General features: G+C 45.3%; 1 protein-coding gene across 1 annotated transcript in view; it reads left to right on the forward strand.

Annotated features, from left to right (window-relative positions):
- LOC133123607 (doublecortin domain-containing protein 2) overlaps positions 1–18,239 on the forward strand; it is a 36,088-nt gene extending 17,849 nt beyond the window's left edge. Inside the window, exons 7-13 of the mRNA XM_061234118.1 lie at positions 1,896–2,052; positions 5,646–5,746; positions 6,425–6,883; positions 7,299–7,403; positions 15,308–15,367; positions 16,745–16,781; positions 18,130–18,239. Coding sequence (XP_061090102.1) covers positions 1,896–2,052; positions 5,646–5,746; positions 6,425–6,883; positions 7,299–7,403; positions 15,308–15,367; positions 16,745–16,781; positions 18,130–18,239 — 1,029 coding nt within the window. The remainder of the gene's footprint in view (positions 1–1,895; positions 2,053–5,645; positions 5,747–6,424; positions 6,884–7,298; positions 7,404–15,307; positions 15,368–16,744; positions 16,782–18,129) is intronic.
- The last annotated feature ends 841 nt before the right edge of the window (positions 18,240–19,080 follow it).

Consider the following 19,080-nt stretch of genomic DNA (forward strand, 5'->3'; position numbering starts at 1 on the left):
TTTCAAAATCCAATTTCGGGTCGCTCTCTTTCGGTCTTCTGCGAAACACCGGTTAGCTGAGCGCCAGTCAGTGCTCTGACTCCTCAGGAAAGTGGTTTGTAATGATTGCTTCAGAGCTCTCGTCCAGCCATTTACGCAGGAAAGCGAGCAGGTGGGATACACCGAGAGACTATCAAAGCTTTACCAAGGGCTCATTTCTCTCCCGGCTATGGTCGTGGAGCGAACTGGCCCTCCGTTTTTACAAGCTCCACGGACGGCTTGTGAAAATTCAAAGGAACGCCAATGAACATTGACCGTGTGTTTTAAAAATGAAGAAACGTACAGGTTACCATTCCGCCCCTCTGGAGCCCCCTGTGCTAGCAGGTGAACAGTCAGCGTTAGCCTAAAGCGTGTTCTTGTCGAAGGCTGCGCTCATCCTCGGGTAATCTTCTGCAAAAACTAGCTGCGGGTCGACCAGAAGCTGGGGAGCTAACCGAAAAAGCATCAAGCCAAACCCCCCCCCCCCCGTCTCCTTGGAGGCTGAAATCTCACTTTGTTGCCTGACGGTTGCATGAAACCCCCAAAAAACCCAAGTGCAACACGGCAAATAATTTATTCAGCTGCCGCTCACCCCATGTTGAAGACCGTGAACTCTTCCAACTGCTCTTTCTCCTTTGCTCCTCTCTCTCTCCCCCTCTCTCCCCCTCTCCCCCTCTCTCTCCCTCTCACCCCCTCTCTCCCCCTCTCTCTGTCTCCCTCCCTCTCTTTCCCCCTCTCTCTCCCTCTTTCCTTCTCCCTCTCTCCTTCTCTCTTTCCCTCTCTCTCCCCCCCTCTCTCTCCCCCCCCTCCCAGTCTCCCGAGCCCCCAGCTCTCATCAATACGCATCGGCCGTCTGCCCCGAAGAATAAGCTATCCCCCCTCAGTAGCCACCCCCCCCCCACCTCTTTTTTTAAGCCCGTTTGGATTCCCATTGTTTGATCCGGCCTGATAAATAAGACGAATGCGGTTACATATGCGCAGCCGGCCCGGTCCATCAATAAATGATTAGCGGGCCGCGTTCTGCAGTGATTGATCGACCGCGCGCAGGATCTATTGGAAACAGATGAATCCAATACCGACGGGAGTCCGGGGAGCTTCGCCGCGTATCAGCCCAGGAAAAAATTGAGGTCAGTGGAAAAACCTAAGAGTGAGATGGAAGAAAGGGAGGGAGAAAACAAGTCTGTGTTTCTTTTTTGTTTTTTTGTACATTACCCACGATGTGTGCATAACGCGCGTTACACGTACAGACACGCAAGGGCGACACCACCGTTTTCAGACCCCAGAGGAATATTTACCATTGGGCCCTGTCACCTCAGAAAATCCTACTGTCATATTTTTTGAGGGCCCCCATCAGTCATGGCCCCCGGAATTGTCCTACCCGCTCCCCACCTCCCTTCCAAGGTGCCCCTGCACGGTACGGACAAAAACACATGAGCTCACTTGCGCACAAAGCCCCGGGTAGCTGAGGTCGTGTAATGTATGTGTGTGTACGTCTCTATGCAAATTCAATGAAAAATGACCAGGCGTGCAAGCGTGTGCCTGCAGTACACGTGTGGCTATTCAGTTCAGTTCAGTTCAGTTCAGTTTATTTTTGCCATTTGCAGATATGGACAGAATGTACGTGGGAAATTGTTTTTAGAAAGCTCTCCAGAAGTACATGGACAGTGCAACAGGAACATACAGTACAAGACAGAAATAAAAACAAAAACAAAAATACAGACAGACATCTCACATAAAAATGCTACAGGTAAGTCCAATAAGTGCTGAGTGCTGTGGTGGAGGATCACAAGCGTTGCTTCAGAAGCCAGGATAGCAGCCGTTATCGAACCCGACGGCAGCTTTGTGTGCAAAACTGTGTTTTTGGGTTTTTCCCTCAGCTTTCGGAGTACAGGGCCCAGTCTCTGGGAGATGAGGTGGAGAACCCCGCCAAGAGGAACCATAGCAAACACACAGGTTCCTACTTCCACGCCAAGCCGGAGAGGGAGAGACCACACAGACTGGCCCCCGTGGTCTCACATCTGCTGGCAGCAGGGGGTAGGTATCTCATCTCACACTGGGTCTGCTCAGTGGGTTTCCAGCTATACGGCCTCTATACATCCTGGGTATATGTTTGCATTGTGTACATGCACATCTGAATGTGTGTTAGTGTGTTTATATCTGTGTTCGTATGAGAGCGAGAGAGAGTGTATATACGTGTGTGTGCGTATGTGTTTGAGATGGGAGGGGCTAGGGGTACATTGTCTTTTTGACACAAATCACCTTTCGGAGATAGACCTACATCGAGGAAGCGTGTTCACCACCTTTAGAAAGAACAGGATGCATTTTATCATGTTATTATAGCCTTCCATAGTGTTAATCAGCGTAGTGGTAAAGGCATGTGTCTGGGACCCGCAAGGTCGGTGGTTTGATCCCCTGTGTAGCCACAATAAGATCTGCACAGCCATTGGGCCCTTGAGCAAGGCCCTTCACCCTGCATTGCTCCAGGGAAGGATTGTCTCCTGCTTAGTCTAATCAATTGTACTTCGCTCTGGATAAGAGCGTCTGCCAAATGGCATTAATGTAATGTAATGTAATTTAATGTAATGTAATGGGACCCGCAAGGTTGGTTGTTCAATCCCCGGTGTAGCCACGAAAAGATCTGCTGCCGGGCCCTTAAGCAAGGCCCTTAACCCTGCGTTGCTCCTGGGGGAATTGTCTGCAGCTTCGTCTAGTCAACTGTAAATCGCTTCGGAGTAAAGCGTCAGCGAAATAACACGCAAAGTTGTGTCGTTCATTTACGCAACCTATCAAGAAAAAAAAGAAGCAGTGACCAAGCGGGTGATGTCACGACCTCCAGGAGACACTCACTAAGTGCAGCAATTACACACGGACAGGGATGATGCAGTCATTTAACACACAGCCCCCCTCGGCAATGACCTCCTCGCCTCGGTGGCTTCTCCTCCTCTGGCGTTTCGTGTGCAATAGCAGGACAGGGACCATAAGCCAGCGGGCCCCGGTTATAAAAGCGGCCCTGCGGAGTCTCTGGCCGGCCCTGGAACACTCAAGTGACACGCAGACCGAAGCTAGGCTATAAACTCATTAGTACTGTTAATAAAAAGTGAGTCGGGGCCTTCCTTTCAACTATATTATCCCACCACTGAGGGACAGGCGAGCGCTCGGTGACACAGTGTGTCAGACCATCATTAGTGTCGACTGGCATGTGTGTGTGTTGGGGTGAGCGAGGGTGAGCCATTAAAAATGTTTAAAAAAGTGCCAGGGAAAATGGCTCATTAGCTCTTCTTTCAGAGGCCCACGAATGCTAAAAGCGCTAATCCTTTCCCGGTTTCTCACAGATGCTGTTGGGGGAGCTAGACGCTTACGTGCGCACGTGCGAATGCACCGTGTGTGCTTTGGACACCGCGTGTCTAATGTTTCGGGGCCGAGGCGGCCCGGCCAATCGTCTGGAAACGTTCACAAGAGCCCCGCTGTCATCATCGTTGATGGGTTCGGCCTCAGCTACCCTGGAGAACGGAATTAGCCCGTGGCAGCTAAAAGCAATAAAGCTAATCCAATTTGGCCTAAGATACAGGGAGCTGGAACCCGTAGCATACCAAAAGGTTGCCGTCTCCATCCTTCACACACTTACTTCAGACGCTTGCCGGGGCTTTTGTAACCGCAGAAGCCTGGTTCTCATGTACACCGTAAAGATGGTATTTACTTGTAATGAGAAACTCCTTCTTTTGGAAATATTTACAGAGGGGAAATGCGTCTATTTAACTGAGGGGTGCTGTGCTAATTCTGTGGACAGTAGATTTTATGGGTAGGATGTGGCTCTGACCTACAGAAGCAGCTTTATAAATGACATTACCCTCTCAGTCAATAATTGAACGGGCGGTTCCCCCAAAGATGCCCCAGTACTATTATTTTACCACTCGGTGGTAGAAAAGCATCAATAAAAGCAGGCCCACAAGCAGAAGCAGCCACAGGAATGATGCCCATTTAAAATGACAAAATTCTAATAATATGTAATATGACCACTTTATTAGGTACAGCTCTACTCCAGCTCGTTAATGCAAATATGGTATCTAATCAGCAACCGAAGTGCACTGTAACTTATTTAACAGATACGGATAGCTGTTCCAGTTGCAACACATTTCTGTGGCAGTTCTGTTCTAGTGCAGCGCTACTCAACTCCACGTCCTGCAGTGTCTACATGCATTTGCTTCAACCGTGCGCTGCACCACCTGATTTCACAAATGAGCTTATCATCTGAACCAAGCAGGTGGAGTTGAGCAGCACTGGTTTAGGGGTTTATAAGAAGTGGCCAAAACCGGGCTTCCTTTTTGAAGCTCACTTCCTGGTGTTGTTGAGAGAGTCGCTCACTGCCAGTGCAGCTGCAACTACTGAGCTGGAGGACACCCCAGCCAGCGCAGGCACATCGCAGCTCTCCAATTGGCCAGTGGAACCGCTGGGGACCCTGTTAGCCGCCCTCCCTCCACAATGCTACAGGGGTCTCCTGCCAGAAATACTCCTGGTTACTTTAGGCTCAGGCATGATCTGAACCCATTCTGCGCTGTAGGACCCCTCACTGCATCATGCACATATGCAGGGTATCGTGGCCAGGGAAGGTCTGAGAGAGCCTTGCACTGCACTTAGTGGTGGAATGACTTGCCTACCACTGTCAGAACAGCAGAATCCCTCCCCCTATTTCGACAGAGACTCAAAACCCACCTTTTCAAACTGTACCTTAGTCCTCCCTCCCGATTTCCCCTACCCCTCCTTTCTGATATCCCTATCCTTGTCTAACCGCCCCCCCCCCCCAAAAAAAAGAAAAGAAAATGCACTTATGATTACAACTATGTTTAGAACAGCATTTCATATGTATTTTGCTAGTTTCTGGATGTGATGCTTTGACTTATGGTAGAACCTATGCACTTGTAAGTCGCTTTGGATTAAAAGCGTCTGCCAAATGACTAAAATGTAAAATGTAAATGCACTAACGGCACTGTGCAAAAGTGTTTGGACCCCCTCAATTTTTTTGTTTTCTGCTTTAGTGTGTCAGCAGAAAGGTGCTAATTTGAGATTTCCCAAATTTTTTTATTTTGTTAGATAAAGTAACATATTAAGTAACAGACCGCTTTTCTAATAAAACATTACCTGGAGAGCCAGAAGCAAGTGGAACGGCCAAAGTCTGCAGCAAGAACTGCGGCAAGTTGCCCCAATATGCATGGAGCAACGTACAAGCTGATTTTCTTATAAAACTGCAGGACAGTGCATCTGAAGTAAATTTTTTGACAGGTGCCTAAGACTTTTGCACAGTACTGCACATCATAGTTCTTTATGTAGAATAATGTAGTTTTGTATCCTACGTCACCACAGTTTTAAGTAGTCAAAACCGTATTTTATTCAGCGCAACTTCCCGGGGGTCCAACGGGAAAACGGCAACAAAAGAAAAAACGTCTAGACTCACAATAACCTTCAGTCCCACCGCGCAGTCCGTATAAATGAATTGATTGAAGGAACTATTGATCACCTTCGAAGCCGGGGGGAGGGGGGATATGGAGGGGCAAAACAGACGGAGGCGCGCGCCTCTGTGACTGACTGCCCGCTCCGGGAGTAACGCTGATTAATGTCTTTCCCCCCCGCAGTGGGCGGCGTGTTCAGAGCCAAAGGCAGGAGGAAGGAAACGACGGGCGCGACCGAGGTGCAGGACGACGGCAGGGTGAAGGCCGACCTGCCCATCGATCAGGTAGACGCCGTCGGCGCTGAGCAAAACCCGCATCCCACGAGGTGCAACAACCCACGCCCGTCCTTAAGACGGGTTCGGTTCGCCCCGTTGACGCTTCGCGCTTAGCGCTGACTCACCGCCACGCTGTAACGCGTGCGGGCCGACGGGAACGTTCCCCCCGCTCGTCAAAGCACCTCTGTTAAGAAACAGAGCTGACGTAAGGAACGAATGTTTTGCGTTGTGAGTCATTGCTTAGAACGAATGCTAATTGAGTTCAGGCTTGTGGTAACGCTGTTTGATCAGCCCGCTGTATGTGCAGCAAATGCTTGTCACATGCAATATGTATCTTACAGAGAAGAGGTACGTCGAGTAACTTGGATTAACAGTAGGCTGAAGTCACATGAGGATTGAAAGTACAAGTACACATAAGATGGACCACATTGCCAGTTTTTTTTTAGTTCTGTGAGGACTAGGTCAAATACGTAATTGTTTTGAACTCAAATACTTTTCTCTGCTTGATTGATCTCGCCTGGTGCAATTGAGCCAACAAAGAGGCCCAGAAGGTGGGATTTGCACTTTCTGAGAGTATTACATAGGTTCCAATGCACCAGACAATGCACCAGACAAGCTCAGCAAAGCTTAGAAAAGTATGTCACTCGAAAACACGTCTATTTAACCAAGGTCTGACGCCATTTACAGACTGAGGCCAAGGTCGTTGAAGAGGAGCAGTACGATCACGGTGAGCCTCAGTCCACAAGCATGCAGCAGACCCCCTGTGATCACGGTGAGCCTCAGTCCACAAGCATGCAGCAGACCCCCTGTGATCACGGTGAGCCTCAGTCCACAAGCGTGCAGCAGACCCCCTGTGATCACGGTGAGCCTCAGTCCACAAGCGTGCAGCAGACCCCCTGTGATCACGGTGAGCCTCAGTCTACAAGCGTGCAGCAGGCCCCCTGTGATCACGGTGAGCCTCAGTCCACAAGCGTGCAGCAGACCCCCTGTGATCGCGGCGAATCTCAGTCTACAAGCGTGCAGCAGGCCCCCTGTGATCATGATGAGCCTCAGTCCACAAGCGTACAGCAGGCCCCCCGTGAGGCCATCTCCAAACAGTCCCAGGCTCCAGGCAGTCCGAGGCCCGTGTCAGTGGGCTCTAGCAAGGTCAGTGAAACAGTCACCCAGACCGGGGTCAAATACGTAATGTTTTTGGATTTTAAAATGTTTGGAGCTTAATCAATTAAGGTACATGGCTAAGGTACATGACTGGTCCCCACAAGCTTGGTAGTTGAAGCCCAGGACAAATTGCAAATGCAGAGGACAAATTGTCCCACAGGGTTCAATAAAGTATATCCTGTTATTCATCTTGCTTGGTGCAACCAAGGGTGAGTTTGAACTTTCTGAAAGTGTTGCATAGGTCGCGGTGTACCAGACAAGCTCAGTAAAGCATAGAAAAGCATTTAAATCCAAAACATTTACATAATTGACTGTCGCCAGCTTGACACTTTTGTCATTTTAGCGAGCTTTAGCACTTGCCCTCGCCAAGCGTTTGCTCATTCGGCTTCCTTTCTGCTGGCAGATCCCCAGTAGCCCTTCGCCAGGGCCGGGTGAGTCAGGAGAAGCCTGCAGTAGCAGGCCCTGCGGAGACGTGCCACCACCGCCCCCTACAGGAAAGGACAAAGAGGTGCATGCTTGTTTCTCACAGCTACGCTCAGTGGATGGTGCTCTGCAGCTATATGGACTGAATTGTGCCTTTCAGCACAGCTAAATGCTGTCAAAGAGGTTTTGCAGTCTGCCGTTCAGCAGTTATCCCAGTAGAGATTACAGAAGTGTCTCTTAGCATACTCGCCATTAACTGGATAGGGAAGCTGAACGGACATTTAAAAGTCAAATTTCGCACATGCGGCAATGATGAAACCTTAATGGATTATTAAAAGACTTACATCTTCATCCTAAACTGACTATAGATTTATTAATGGGATTTCATGTGACAGAATGTCCAATCACCGCAAGAGTGGCGCTTTCCGTCCGAGTCACTTTCGAAGCGTGACGTGGCTTTGAAATCAGTTCTGGGGCGAACTACGGCTCTGGAGAATATTTATCAGCAGGCTTAGATGCAAGTCTAATTGCTGTCGAAAATACGAGCCGTGTCTTTAAAACCCGTAGAATCAAACGGGATATAGGCCTGACTGTGTATGCATATTAATGAGTTTGGAGACAAGGAACACTTTTCAGGTTCTATAATGCACTGCTCTGTCACAGACCGAGTTGATAATTTACCTGAAGTGGAGTATCTTTGATCAATCAGTCTTCCTCAGCCAACTGTCTGTTTACAGCTCCCTCTCCCACTCTTTGCATATACTCATAAGCAATATCTCAGGCAATATCTCTTTTTTTCAAAATCATTTTCAATTTAACATTAGAGGCCCAAGGACTTATGGTTTACAGTAATGAGGTGTCATTTAAATACATTTATTCCGGGCTGATGCGTTTCCTCAAAAAAATTGTTTCATGCGCATTGTCCAACCCGGTAATGAGCACATTCCATAGCCGGTCTTTGTAATGTCCTGCAATTTCATTCTGTTCTGAAAACCCAAAGCCATCAGCTCCCATTGACCCAATCAGCTAGCAAGCGTTTCCTTTTAATGAAAACCATCATTCCCAGCAAGTGCAGTTACAACAGTGGAAGATGTTTAAGCACAATGACAATATTGCTGCCGTGTGCTCTTTTGTAATAAAGGTAATTCTTATCGAAATAATTATTGACTCCACGGGGCAGTTATTGCCTTGGAAAAGGCCACATCAATAAGATTTTTCATTAATTGCCACATTTACTTGGATGGGAACGTTGCTGATTCAGAATTACCATAGGCCCAGAGAATAGTCGAGACACAAAAGAGCTGAATTATTTCCCTCAGCCTAGACTCCGCTAATTGGCAGGATCATTATCACTGGGCTGAACAACAATGGCTACAACTTACTTTTTTTCTCTGGGAGATGGGGTGCTAGCAGAAGGGCTATGCGGTAAAGGCGTTGATTTGGAAAGTGGGATTTAGTTTGATTAGATTTTTGGAGAGGTGTGGTAGGATGAAGGAAATATAATTTGGGAGTAGGGGGCGGTGGGGGTCGAGTTTCTTTGGGGAGGATTTTGATGTCCAACTTGGGGTGTTGTACTCTCATAACACCGTGGCAAAAAGGCATAAAATGCTGTAAAGCAGCTGGAGTTCATTTCATTTTAGCGTTTGCTTGGTGCAATCGATTAAAAACAGTGGGTTGTGGGACACAATTTGGGTAGTTTTAAGATTTGTAACTTCCATGATATATAGTGCAGTTTGGAAGTGTTTTTGTTTTGGCTCTGTACTCCAGCACAAATTGAACAATGACTATGAACTTAATGTGGAGATTTCTAACTTTAATTGGAGATGTTAGTATGGATGTAAATTTAATTTACATCCATATTGGGTGAACAGTGTAGGAATTGTGCTCATTTTTATACGTAGTCCCCCCCAATTTTACCACATAGATATTAATTTAACCCAGGGGTGCTCAACTCTACGTGCTGGTTTTTGTTCCAACCAGTTAGCTTTATTTTAGTTTTCTGACCGCTCAATAAGCTACACTCCTGTACTGGATCAGTAAGACCTTTAGGATACACCTGCAGACCATGACTGTAGCTGGTGCTCATGCACATATCAGATTTAGACACTATTGAGGTAATTAAATAATTAAGAGCAGAAGTTGCCACAAAATCCTGAAACAGATCGGCCCTTGCTGTGCACCCCTGATTCAACCATTTGTTTGCTCGAGTACAGAGCAAAAACCCCCCCAAAAAATGTGTGTCTGTCCAAATAGTTACGGACTGCACTGTATTTGTTGTTGGATATGAAGCATTTCAGATGACTTGGGCCTTAGGGGAGCTCCGCACAGTCCCTGACGCATTAAAGTCAACGCCCTGTGGAATAGATTTAGGCCTAACTCCAGGAAGAAGTGTCGCCATACAAGCCCACATCATTTTCTGTTTATCGCAACCGTTTGTTTTAATTAACGATATCGCTTGATTTATTGGTCCGTCGGCTAAGCACTTCCTCTTAATTAATACGGTTGGATGTGCCGATACGTTCGGGGTGACGTTTGATCAGTCGCCTTCCTCTCCCTTGGAGTTTTGTGATAAAAATCAAACGGTCATCGATCGCCCCATCGATTCCTCCCCCAGCCCCGCGCGCGACTAGTTCTTCCCCCTCTTGTCCGCGATCGGTTTTTACGACAAACGGTCCCCCCCTCCCACGTTGGGGGTCTGCCGTTTTTCCAAAGCTTCCCTCACACTTAGGGTCAACTCTAATCAACCCCCCCCCCGGCCCGCAGTCGGCGGTTTCCACGGCGAGTGTTGCCGGAGGGGCGCAGGGGGGCAACTGCGTTATATCATTAGATTACTGTTCATTAGACAGTGTACGCTCATTAATCAGAGGGAGCCACTCTGTTTTCCTTCGCCGGGCCATTGAACCGCTGGAGAGAAAAAGGAAACGGTTGCTGTTTGTCTTCGCTCCGTGCGCTGGAGATAGAAAAGCCGGGCTGCCGCTTTGGAACGGCTCGCTAAATCGAAGCTTCCTAAGTCTTTTTTTTTCTGTGATTTATTCGAACTCGATTAAGTCTGAATAAGTAATTGACTCGGTTTATTCCAGTGACTGCTACCGCCTTGTGGCAGACAGTACACATGAGCCCTGTATAAAACAGTAAGAAAAAGCTTGTAACAAATTAAAGGTATGAAGGTTTAACTTTAAAGCATTTAAGAGCATTGTAGCAATGTGACAAGCCTTTGCTGTTTGGCATTTCAAATTTGGGAGACAAAATTATTGAAAGTTGAAAAAAGGCAGACTGTGTGCATTCCACAACCCCCATACCCTCAGCCCAGGAAGTGCCAGTCCCTCAACAGTACACTTACGTTGGGAAGTAAGGTCATTCGTTTTAATTTCTAAAAGATGCGTTTGATTTCTGAAGCCCTGCGGGCAGTGGTGTCATCCCCCTCTCATAACTGAAGTTGTGAGGAAAAAGACGAACTGATCTAAACGCCTCACGTGAAAATGAACAGAAAAAATGGGGGAAAAAAACAACAAACGCACACAATTTATGTTCAGCGATTCCCAAAACGGGGTGGGGGGGAACCTCGTCACCATGAAGAGCAGTGACGGATGTTTGTGAGTCTCTGAATATAGAACGTTTCTCCCTCTGCGGAGATGTGACGTTTGGCAGACAGCGGGATGTTATGAAACGCGTCTGCATAGAGGGCAACCGGGTTGCAACACGGGAAACCCATTTATGCTCCAGGACTCAAAAGTGGAATGGGTGTAGTCAAAGCTGCAGGGAATAGGCTCGCAAGTTTGCAAATGCGCTGCGATTGCTCTTGCTCACACCCTACAAAGCCAATGAGAGACATGCCAGTCAAGAGGAGAGCCATAGGTGTCCTTCACATTAGAGGCTCTTTGTCTACAAGACAACAAGGGGTGGAAGCTTCCGGAACTTGCAAACAAAGTATGTTTGGGGAGACTCTCCATCTAGATATGGTTTCCAGGTGAAAATGTGTTTTTTTATTAAGATTCATCTGTCCTCTGAAACAGGGAAGTGGAAAAAAAGAGATTGCGTGGAGGCTCTGTGTTTGTCTTTTTCTCTAGCAAGTAGCTACAAGATATTAATCTTTCTAGGGATTCCGAGACTGGAGCTTAATATTGAATATCACTCTTGCTCAGTGTGCTAGAACTGACGTAAACAAACCCGCTGTCCTTAGCCTTGTCCTTATTCAGCATTTTCAGTGCTACGCTGCAATGCTTCCCCTTAAGCTCCTGCTGATGAAACTTTTATTGAACAATTCATTTTTCTAAAATATGTTTCAGTTTTTACTTTCATTTTGGAAGAAAGTAAACTTTCTTGCTTTACAGACTTCTGGTTTGGGTTAGTGTTCTACACAGTAGTAGACAAACAGTGAAAACTTTCCTGCCGGGAAGGTGGAGTATTCTGACATAGCACTGGAGAGATGTCCCCCACTGGGCTACTAAACACAGTGTGTGCTGCACCTGTGCAGTGTTGCTGTCAGGAATGATCAGGCAGTGGGTGACTTAAAGAGCGAGAGACATGCCATCAAGGTTCAATGTATTTCAGCTGCACATACAGTACATGTGTGCACACAGACATTCTCTTTCTCATGCACACACACGTGCACAGACAGAAATGCGTACGCACACAAACACACTCGCTAACTCTCACATACTCACCCACAGGTACAGGTACACACACACATGTACACACACACATGGACACAAACACACACATATACACATGCACACACACAGATGCACACACACATACTTACACACACACACATGTACACACACACACACGGACACAAACACACACACATAGACGCAAACAAATGTACCTACACACACACACACACACGTACAGATGCGCGCGCACACACACACACACACACACACACACATACACATACACACATATGCTCAAACACACATAGACGGACACACATGTACTTACACACACACACACACACACACATACACACATATGCTCAAACACACATAGACGGACACACATGTACCTACACACACAAATACACACGCACACACACACACACGTCCACAGTTCTACAGGGCACTCTGATGACAAGCAGCCTCAGTATTCCATTGACACCCCCTCCATGTCTCACAGCATGTTTCACTATGGAACACTTCCTTTTTTGTATGTAGCCAGACTTAGCAGCTCTCCCGTAACCTTGACCGATTTAAATTGGATAACAGTTGAAGGAAAGTCCACACACTGCTCTGCATGGCTTTGAGCCATTGGCTCCGCTGTTCAGTTTAGCTCCACAGCTTCAGCCCCTGTGGCTGGGATTTCTGGAGCAAGGGGGAACTTGAGAAGGAAAAATCGGAGAAAAATCTTTGCTCCTGAGGAAAGCGAAATCCAGCAGGGGTGCAGTGATAGGAATTATGACTATTCTGGAACATTTCAGCATGTTTCAGTACATTACACACTCTTAATATAAGACAGTGTTTATTTTATTCGTCTTTAGAGTACATGATAAATGGTTGCCATTTATATAGCACCTTTATCCAAAGTGCTGAATAATTGATACTTCTCATTCACGCATTCATACATGCACTCACATACCAACAGCAATTGGTTGCCATACGAGGTTCCGGGTTCGGTGTCTTGCTCAGGGACACTTCGACACACCCTGGGCAGGAGTCAAACCGACAACCCTCCGACTGCCGGGGTTGTCTTACCGCCTGAGTCAATGTCGCCTTGGCTCACTGATGAGTGAAAGAGAGATACAGCCAGACCATTATCATGTCAGTAATAATTACCAAATATTTTCACACACCTTTTCAGATTGCTGACCCACAAACAGATCTGGGTCAAATTCAAAGCTTTACTCAGCTTGTCTGGTGTATTGGAGCATTCTAGTCCTCTCGTTCGGCTCAATTCAACCAGGTGAGATCAATCAAGTAGAGAACAGTATTTGAATCCAAAACAATCATGCCCACAAATCATTTATGAATAATAATTGTTGATGGCCATTTGCATGGGATGTAAATAGGCCATAATTTGTTGATGGCCATTTGCATAGGAAACCTCTTATTCTCCAGATTTTTGGTTTTAAAGGAAAATTCCAAACTAGAACACTTATTAAACATATCACTGCAATGTGCAATTCATTCCAGGGTTTGTTACCTGATATGTATAATACACTCAGTGACCACTTTATTAGGAAGACCTGTACATCAGCTTGTTAATGCAAATATTTTAGTATCTCAGAAACTGCTGATCTCTTGGGATTTTCACACACAACTGTCTCTTGAGTTTTCAGAGAATGGTGTGAAAAACAAAGAAACATCCAGTGAGCAGCAGTTCAGACGTTGTTGATGACACAGGTCAGAGGAGAATGGCCTTGTGTGCTACTTTCCTACATTACCAAGAATGACCCATTGCCCATTTGTGAGAAGGGGTATGACATACACAACTAGCTAGATTGACATTCATATTAGCTTGCAAGTAATACTTCGCTAAAAGTCTGAAAGCAAAGTTTGAGAGTTCACTCCCAATCTGCCACAAAGCCAGACTGTTGCATTCCGGAGTATAGATGAGGCCAGCATGGCAGAAAATCTGTATGTCCACTTGATAAATGATTGATTTCTCTCAGTTGGAGGATTGCAGACAGTTCATTAGTAGTAATTCAAGGCCAAACCCGTGATACTGAAACAGGGGACTGAAACAAATATCTGAAACTTATAGTGTAGTTGGTAAAGAGTTGGAGACACTTATATTCAACTGCGCTGTGTCTGCTGTGGCAATATCGCTGCGTGCGTGATGTCGTCTAGAGAACACACCACAGGAAAATAGGATATTGAATGCGTATTACATCACCAATACGCATATTCTAAAGTGTAGCCTGGAATTTTCCTTTAACAGATAATGCTTTACTCTGCACCACATCAGAGTACGTGGACCCTGTAATAGCAGTCATTGAAAAGGTTATTGGCAACACAAACAATGGCCAGGTTATTTACGGGGACTGTTGGGATCCACTGATATCGGTAGTAAAGCAACGTGATTCATCGGAGGTGTGAAACCTGTTCAGTCATGGTATATTCAGTCTCTCTCTCTCTCTCTGCCTCATAGACACACTACATGCTTACTGTATTAGCGCTACGATATGCTATATCATGGTTAAATTATTCCATGTATGTGCTAATTTATAATGAACGGTATATCAAATTCACAGTCCGGAGTGACGAGTTGTGAATGACAACCTTTATGTCAGCTTGACGTAAATGACAGACATGACATTGATAGAAAGGCTGCACTTTATATTTGTCTGTATTTATTTATTTATTGAGATATTCTGCGCAGAAAATGGCACAAACCAGGAAAGCCACGTGCGTTCAGTGTTTCGATTTATGTTTGTATTGCCACTCTTCCTTGAAAGCGTAAAACACTCCGTGTATTTCTCCACCGAATGCACCTAATTGGGTCTGATGACAAATTCCCAGGAAGTTCTCGGCTTTTGTTTACTGATGTGATAAGGCACTGCTGCGCGAGCCAAAATCCTATTCCCTTGACAACTTTGTTAATTTGCTTTATACGGTTCCCATATTAACCGTTGTGCCCTCCGATATTCTCATCTCATAAATAAGTAACTCAAAATACGCTATTTGTGTTTTTTTTCCCCCCTTTGCATAATGCATTTGAGGCAAACACTTTTGCTGCAAGAAATAATTAAACAATGCTCGCCAAGATGCATATTCACATCCCTCTCAAGAAATGCAGATTTCCTTTGTGTGATTTATCAGGGATGGAGAATTTTAATTTGCGAAGAGTAATTACATCATTATGAATCAAAATGGAGCATTCATTTGTTTAAGGTTTCCACTGTTTTCCGATATTCACACATACAATGAATATTTAAAATGTCCCCCGAATGCTCAAATCTTTTGTCTTGGTCTTAATGAGTTGCTTGCCTTGCTTGGAAAACCACACTATCACTGCGAGACTTCACCACCTGACTCTTATTTATTTTAGACAAATGCAAAAGACGGGGAAGTCGCTCCGAGCAGTTCACCAGAGCGCTGTAATTCGCAGGTAGGTATACCGGGCATGCGTCTTTTTTGAAGCTTCAGGTTTCACACCAGCTTGCGCTCGGTGGAAAAGTTAATCAAACTGTTCATTATTTTCCTTACGCACTTAACTAAATTTTTGCTCCGGCTCCCCATTATTTCTCACATTAACCCCTTCAGTATCACCCCTTTTCTTGACACAAGCTTGAAAATGACATGCCCAAAACACAATGGTTACTATTCTTGAACCCTTTTGACTACAGGCATAATCCTGGTCTCTTCTGAAAGGGTTTTCCAACAGCCCTTCATACCTATTTTACTAGTTATGGATTTGATGCTTTTAACCTGTAGAAGAACCTATGCACATCTGCCAAATAACTAAAATGTAATGTAAGGTAGTCTACTCTAAATATTACGAAAAACAAAGTTACAGAAGCTCAAATACAGTGGAAGTGGAACATTTTTCTCACTGAAATATGAGTGGATACAGAATATTGTGGCTTTTTAGAATTAGAAACTATTATGCATTTGGATTCCTGGACCAAAATGCAGAAAAGGTGACGCTTGTTTTGCCACCCACGTATTCCAAAATAAGGAACTGTTAAAGCAGTTCACTAAAGCAATGGCATCTTAAAATAGGTCAGACAGATAGAACCGTGGGTTTTAATGATTTCAAATGGTATATCCTGCTTCCATAGTGATAGAAAATTCCACAGTGAAAAAGGGAATGAACGCAAAAAAATCCCACACCGACTTAAGGGGTTAATGAGGTAGGTCAGGCACGTCCAATCTCACTTTAAAAGGGCACAGATTGAGATTCAGGTTTTTGCTCCAGCCCAGCACTTGATTCTACTTATCAAAGTCATATTAATTCGTTCTTAGATTTTCTTAATTAGTTCTTAGTTCTTAATTAGACATTAGAATCTGGTGTAGTAGTGCTGAGCTAAAATAAAAACCTGTACCCACACTGGCCTTTTTTGGATAAGACTGGACCCCCCTGATGTAGGCAGTCAAGTAAAGCTCTTTTACATTACATTATAGGCATTTGGCAGACGCTGTTATCCAGAGGGACGTACAACAAAGTGCAAACCCATAACCAGGGACAAGTGTGCTGGAAGACCCTAGAGGGCAGTACAGTTTCAAGTGCTAAGAATACAACAGGCAAGGCAAGGACTTGGGCCTTGGGCGCTTATGTAGGAACACTAAACAGCTTACATAGCCAAACAAATGCAATAAAACCATCCTAGCAAACCCAAGTGTAGTAATAATGACACACACTATTGTGAGACTCTTCAGTGTCCTTACACACTCTGATCCACTAGCTATCTTGTCACACTCTGTGGTGTGTCGTAATGTGTCATTTCTAGTGTGCATTCTAATTGCTTTTTGCTGTGTATTCCAGGGATCATCAAATCATGGCCATTTTGTCTGGGAGTCAGGTGAGAAGACAGTCTGGCCAATTAGCAGCAATACAGTAGTTATCAGGGAGAAAAGAAAACCAGATCCAGATTTGATGATCCCTGGTGTATTCTGCTCTGCCTGGGTAATTTCAATTGTGCTAAGCAACACAACAGAAGTGGGAACTCCAGATTCAGAAAGCAAAAGTCCTTTCTGAAGTAAAAGTATTTTGGTAAAATGACTTTGCTTTCTGACCCCTGAACTTTCCACCTTGGCTATGCAATTAAGGTCTTTAACTATCACAAAAGTTGACCATGAAATCTCCCTTTCATTAAACTGACTGTCCACCAGACCTGATGGTTTTATTTCAATACTTAATTTCAATATGTGGCACTTTGGTAAATGCGACTACAAAAGTACCACAAACGCAACAATGTGTTGCACACAGAACGAGTCAGACCTGGGTCAAATACGTAATTGTTTTGGATTAAATTACTTCTCTACGCTTTACAGAGCGTGTCTGGTGTATTGAAACCTATGAAATACTCTCAAAATGTGCAAACCAGAAGCCGGGGTCCTCTTGGTTGGCTCAGGCAAGATAAATTGAGCACTGAATCCAAAATAGCTACATATTTGACCCAGGTCTGCTGTCCAATGTATCAGGCGACCTTCAGAAGAAACTGATAACATTCCAGTGGAGATGTCTTTTGAAAGCAGGGAAGTGATAAAAAGGAGGGGTCCCCTGTTCAGACAGTCGGGATGCGGGGGCCGCTGACGCGCCACCCTGCGATCATACGTTCGGCTCTCGACGGTCGGCCCCCATGAAGTGCGGCGGGTGTTTGGCTTCGGTCGCCAGTTCAGTCCACTCACAGACGCCCCGCGGGACGCGAGTCATGGCTCGAGATGAAAGCCGAACTTTGGCAGCCTCGTATACGACTGCCGGAGCGCCGCAAGCCAGCCTCAGACAAGGCCCATCAAGGCCAATTAAGCCCGTCAAACACAGCCCGTATTTCATGGTGTGCTGTTTTTCAGCTGGCCTTTATTTTAGTCTGATGTAATTTCTTCATTTCATGTGGACGGCAGACCTGGGTCAAATGAAGTAGATTCAAATACTTTTCTGTGCTCGATTGATCTTGCCTGGTGCAATTGAGCCGACCAAGAGGACCAGCAGGCAAGATTTGCAGTCTTGGAGAGTATTTTATAGTTCATGTTTATGTTTCAATACACTAGACAATGTCAGTAAAGTGTAGAAAAGTATTTGAATCCAAAACAATTACGTATTTGACCCAGGTCTGGTGGAGAGTTAGGGGAGACCTGTTTTAAGGTATATTTTTGTTGCATTTTCCGTTCTGTCTCAACTGTGCTTGTTTTTTTTCCCCCCTCCTGTAGAATCCACTGACCGACCTCCAGGCCTGCACTGCAGAAACCGGCAAAGGCGCGCTCCCCACTTCTCCCGAAAGCTTCTCACGCACAAGATAAAAGCGCCACGAACCAAATAAAAACGTCTGCATTTTGACAGCCCCGTTGTGAATTTACTTCGCCTTTTTTTTTTTTTTTTTATTCCGGGAATATATCGCATAATTATGTATTCTCATGAATAGTGCATAGACCCCCTCACCCCCATCCGTATGGTAAGCTGGCTTAATTGCAAGGTTTAATTATTAAGAAGCAGAGGTCCAGAGTGGGATTTCAGAGTCGCACGCTTGATGAACTCTTTTTGCAATTTTTCTGATGAATTATTTTGCTGTTTCTGCCTAATCAGCAAGCGTAGTGCACGCCGTAATTGCGCATGAGAGAAGCTAACTGTCCCGGGAGATGAATTACCCTGCTGATTAAAGGCAGTGGAATCAACTAATAACATAATGATATTGGAGTGGATCAAAAAAAATATATACATATACAGTGCATTCCGTAAGTATTTGGACTGTGGTACAATTTCTGCTCTTTTAGCTCTTTGCTCCAGCACATTGGATTTTAAATGCAACAATGAAAATGAAGTGAAAGCGCCATCTTTAATTTGAGGATATTAGCATCCATATTCAGTGATCTGTGGGGGAATTGCATCCCTTTTAATACATAGTCCCTCCATTTCTGGGGACAAAGGTGATTGGACATTTGGCTTCTCAACTTTTTCTGGTTACTCGGGTGTATTTAATCACTTTTGTGGTGCAAGTACAAGTCAATATCTAGTCTTAATTCTTGGCTTTTGATTACTTTTGGAGTCTGTTGTTGACATTTGTCAACATGAGGACAACAGTCGTGCAAATAACAGTCAAGGAGGCAATTATGAGGCTGAGAAATAAGAAAATACTGACAGAGATATAGGCCAAACAATAGGCT

This window comes from Conger conger, chromosome 1 (assembly GCF_963514075.1).
Source record: "Conger conger chromosome 1, fConCon1.1, whole genome shotgun sequence".
Lineage (NCBI taxonomy): Eukaryota > Metazoa > Chordata > Actinopteri > Anguilliformes > Congridae > Conger > Conger conger.